The sequence below is a fragment of the Triticum aestivum genome, chromosome 7D (genome assembly GCF_018294505.1).
Source record: "Triticum aestivum cultivar Chinese Spring chromosome 7D, IWGSC CS RefSeq v2.1, whole genome shotgun sequence".
Lineage (NCBI taxonomy): Eukaryota > Viridiplantae > Streptophyta > Magnoliopsida > Poales > Poaceae > Triticum > Triticum aestivum.
In genome coordinates this window covers 168,514,866-168,518,892 of record NC_057814.1, presented here as the reverse complement: position 1 = coordinate 168,518,892, position 4,027 = coordinate 168,514,866, and the positions used below count along the sequence as shown (strand labels likewise).

The following is a 4,027-nucleotide window of genomic DNA, read 5'->3' as shown; positions in this document are numbered from 1 at the left end:
ACAGAGCATGGGAGGGACGGCAGGCACCATGCATGCATGGCGGTGCACCGCATTTCTTCTCCGACTCGTTCAAGGCTCCGAACGATGCTACATGAGTACTCATGCTACATTGCTTTCGACGAGGACAATACGGCGCGCTTGAAGTCCGCTCCATGCACTGTGCCAACGCCCCTCTTGCCATCCAACGAGAAAGACTCGGAGTGGGAATGCATGCTTGGACTTCCGGGTCTATTGAGACGTCAAATCCTGCGCACAGTGAAAACAATTCCGCGTGTCCTTTGGCCCTTCTGCACAGCAGGAGATCCTGCGCCAACAATAACACCCCTCCGAGACTGCCGCGTGAGACGCTCGGTGGCGAGCGTGGGCGAGCGCTGCCCGCCACCTGGTGCTGTGCAGCTGGACACTGGGCAGTAGCTGCCAGGAGTAGCTAGCTACCGCCTACCATGGACTGCTGCTGCCTTCAGCCATTCCCTTACGTCCAGTAGGGACCAGCCTCTAGCGGCAGCGTCAATTTGAAGGGTGTTAATGTTGTACTAGCATTAATTAATTTTTTTAGAAAACATCGGATCTATTCATGAACTATCAAGATAGTAAAAAAACAACTTATACTAGTAGACAGTCGAAAAGTCATCGTATTAAGGCCTCATAAGACCAACACATCAGAACAACAACCATCATTGATGAGAGAAGTGTAGATCAAAAGGATCCAACCTGCAGACACATGAACACAGACGAATGAAAGCAGAATCCTTGTGGATCCACCGAAGACAAACACCGATCGAATCCCGCGAGATCCGCCGGAGACAAACCTTCGCACGCCCTCCGATGATGCTAGAAACACCACCGGGACGGGGACAAGGCAGGGAGAACCTTATTCCATCTTTAAAGAACCGTCCCTACCTCGTCTCTCTGAGCAGGACGCAAACCCTAACTAAAAAAACATGAAAAAAACAAAGTCCTCCTGTCGGCAAGGGCCATGGTTCAGTGCGCCTTCATGGCCCTAAGACCACAGGAGACGAGATAGACCAGTGACGACACCGGCGGGAGGCACGAGAAACCCTAACCAAAGGGTCATCTCTTTTGCACGGCACTAATCACTTTGCTCTCCCACTCTCCCTGTATTTCCAAGGAAAAGGGTAAAACAAATTCTACTTGCTCTATTTAAGAGGCCACCTATGTGACAGTTGTCCAAAATTTTAAACTTGAAGGGAAAAAAATCTCTGTTTGTTTCATTTGAACTTGATGAAGAACTTGCCCTGCTGTATTTCCCAAAAAAATGATCTGTTTGTTCTCTTTAGATGCCAGTGCTCTATCTTCTCCAGCCTCCATGTTCCCCGAGATCTATCATCGATCTATGATTAGTGGTCTGCTGGGAGAATAGTCACTACTCTATAGTAGTGACACTATATGGGGCCCGCAAATGCATTGAAACAACGAAGCTGTCCTATCACCGAGGGAGGCCGAGGCATGGTCCTGGATTAGCAACATCAATTATCTTATCGCCATCATCAGATTTATCGGCGAACAAAAGCCCATGAGCGCTAGCAGCCTGTGCTCGTAAAGACCAACGTGGCCCACCAACGCGCTCTTAAGCTCCTTTTTATACCCGCTCCCGCTTCCCTCCCTCTCCCGAACTCAACTCAGCACCAGCCGATCGGTACACGCGCGCGGCAGGCACAGTAACACACTCACTCACGCGTGCGTGCAGTGCAAGCCGCAGCGGAGAGCGGACAGCATGAGCTCCTCGTCGCCCCAGCTCCGGCGCCTCAAGCCGGCGTACCAGTACGTGGTGAACAACTTCCTCGCCGTGCTCGCCGTGCTCGCCGTGCCGCTGGTCGTCGCGGGCATCGTCAGCGCGGCGCGCGTCGGGCCGGAGGAGCTTCTCGCCAGGCTGCACGCGCTCCGGCCCGTGCACGTCTTCCTGGCCGCGTTCGTCCCGGCCGCCGCGGGCGTCCTGTACCTCATGATGCGGCCGCGCTCCGTGTACCTGGTCGACTACGCCTGCTTCCGCACCAAGCCCAGCCACCGCGTCCCCTTCGGCACGTTCCTCGAGCACGCCAAGCTGGTGACGTTCATCGAGGGGGCCTCCATTGACGAGCGCAGCGTCCGGTTCATGACGCGGCTGCTGGAGCGGTCCGGGCTCGGGGAGGAGACGTGCCTGCCCCCCGCGCACCACTTCATCCCGCCGTACCGGAACCTGGAGGCCTCGCGCGAGGAGGTGGAGCTCGTCATCTTCTCCACCATCGACGACCTGCTCGCCAAGACGGGCATCAGCCCCGACGCCATTGACTTCCTCGTCGTCAACTGCAGCCTCTTCGCGCCCATCCCGTCCTTCACCGACATGATCATCCGCAAGTACAAGATGCGCAGCGACATCCGCAACGTGCACCTCTCCGGGATGGGGTGCAGCGCCGGGCTCGTCTCCGTGGGGCTGGCGCGCAACTTCCTGCAGGTGGCGCCGCGGGGCTCGCACGCGCTGGTGGTGTCCACGGAGACCATCACGCCCAACTACTACGTCGGCAAGGAGCGCGCCATGCTGCTGCCCAACTGCCTCTTCCGCATGGGCGGCGCGGCGGCGCTGCTGTCCACGTCCCGCGCCAAGGCCCGCTTCCGGCTCTCCCGCGTGGTGCGCACGCTCACCGGCGCGCAGGACAACGCGTACCGGTGCGTGTACCAGGAGGAGGACGACGAGGGCCACCGGGGCATCAACCTGAACAAGGACCTGATGACCATCGCCGGCGACGCGCTCAAGGCCAACATCACGGCGATCGGGCCCCTGGTGCTCCCGGCGTCGGAGCAGCTGCTGTTCGCGCTGTCCTTCATCGCGCGGCGGGTGTTCAACAACAAGAGCATCAAACCGTACCTGCCCGACTTCCGCATGGCGTTCGAGCACTTCTGCATCCACGCGGGCGGTCGCGCCGTGATCGACGAGCTGCAGAACAGCCTGGGGCTGTCGGACGAGCACGTGGAGGCGTCGCGCATGGCGCTGCACCGGTTCGGCAACACGTCCAGCAGCTCGCTGTGGTACGAGCTGGCCTACATCGAGGCCAAGGGGCGCATGCGGAAGGGCGACCGCGTGTGGATGATCGGCTTCGGCTCCGGGTTCAAGTGCAACAGCGCGGCGTGGGAGTGCATCGAGCCCGCGCGCGACGCCCAGGGCCCGTGGGCCGACTGCGTCAGCCGCTACCCGGTCCACATCCCTGAGGTGCTCAAGCATTAACCAACCAACGTCTCGCGGCCTGCAACAGGATGTCTCTCTCTGTCGCTTTCTCTCTCGATTGTATCCGTAGACAACTACTATGCCCCATGCATTTCTTCTTTCTACTATCAGTCTGGTGTGTATTTCCCTCGGTGCTAAACCTGATCGGTCCGACGGATCGGCCGGAGCGCTCGTGCCCATGACGTCGAGGAGGACACGGCTGGCCGGAGCCGCAGCTGGGCCGGCCGGCGTAATAGCAGCCGCGGTGGCCGAGTTAAATATGCCGGATCTGTCTGACGCGCGCATGTGAGGTGCAACCGACGGCCGGTTGTTGCGCTCCAGCACAAAGGGCTTAATTTCTTCCGGTCATTCATAAACGTATAATCGTGGTCCTCGATCGCGAGCGTACTTCTTTTTTCCCCATTTCTCTCTTGTTTATTTGTTTACTATTCTTCCTTCCCGTTCTCCCGGACCTCTTCTCTTTTGTTAATTTCAGCTCTTTACTGTATCTCCATTGAAGGACAAAGGAATCAAAATGTACTGCTACGAGTTGACAATAAACTGTACTACATTATACATTTGCAATTTTATTTACTAAGGCCAACTCCACCGCGCGACCCCAAACGGACATTCGGTTTGGCCGGATTTTGTCCCTTTGGGACGGCAATGGGTTCGCCCATGTTCGCCTCTGTCCATTGGGTCGTGGGTGCGCCCAACGCGCGGCCGCACCCCAAATCATATCTGGGGTGGACGTGATAAAAAAAGAAAAACTTAAATAAAATGCCTAAAAAAGTAAATAAATGTAGTTAAAAAAACTTAAAGCATAAT

The 4,027-nt window shown here is 56.9% G+C and overlaps 1 protein-coding gene across 1 annotated transcript; it reads left to right on the top strand.

Moving 5' to 3' along the window:
* The first annotated feature begins 1,637 nt into the window (after positions 1–1,637).
* On the top strand, positions 1,638–3,777 carry LOC123167808 (3-ketoacyl-CoA synthase 6). The gene has a single exon (XM_044585670.1). The coding sequence runs from the start codon at positions 1,736–1,738 to the stop codon at positions 3,218–3,220; it is 1,485 nt and encodes a 494-aa protein (XP_044441605.1). The 5' UTR covers positions 1,638–1,735; the 3' UTR covers positions 3,221–3,777.
* Positions 3,778–4,027: the final 250 nt, after the last annotated feature.

Excerpts from the sequence above, each read along its gene's own strand:
- LOC123167808 (XM_044585670.1), top strand. The coding sequence starts at position 1,736 with ATGAGCTCCTCGTCGCCCCAGCTCCGGCGCCTCAAGCCGGCGTACCAG.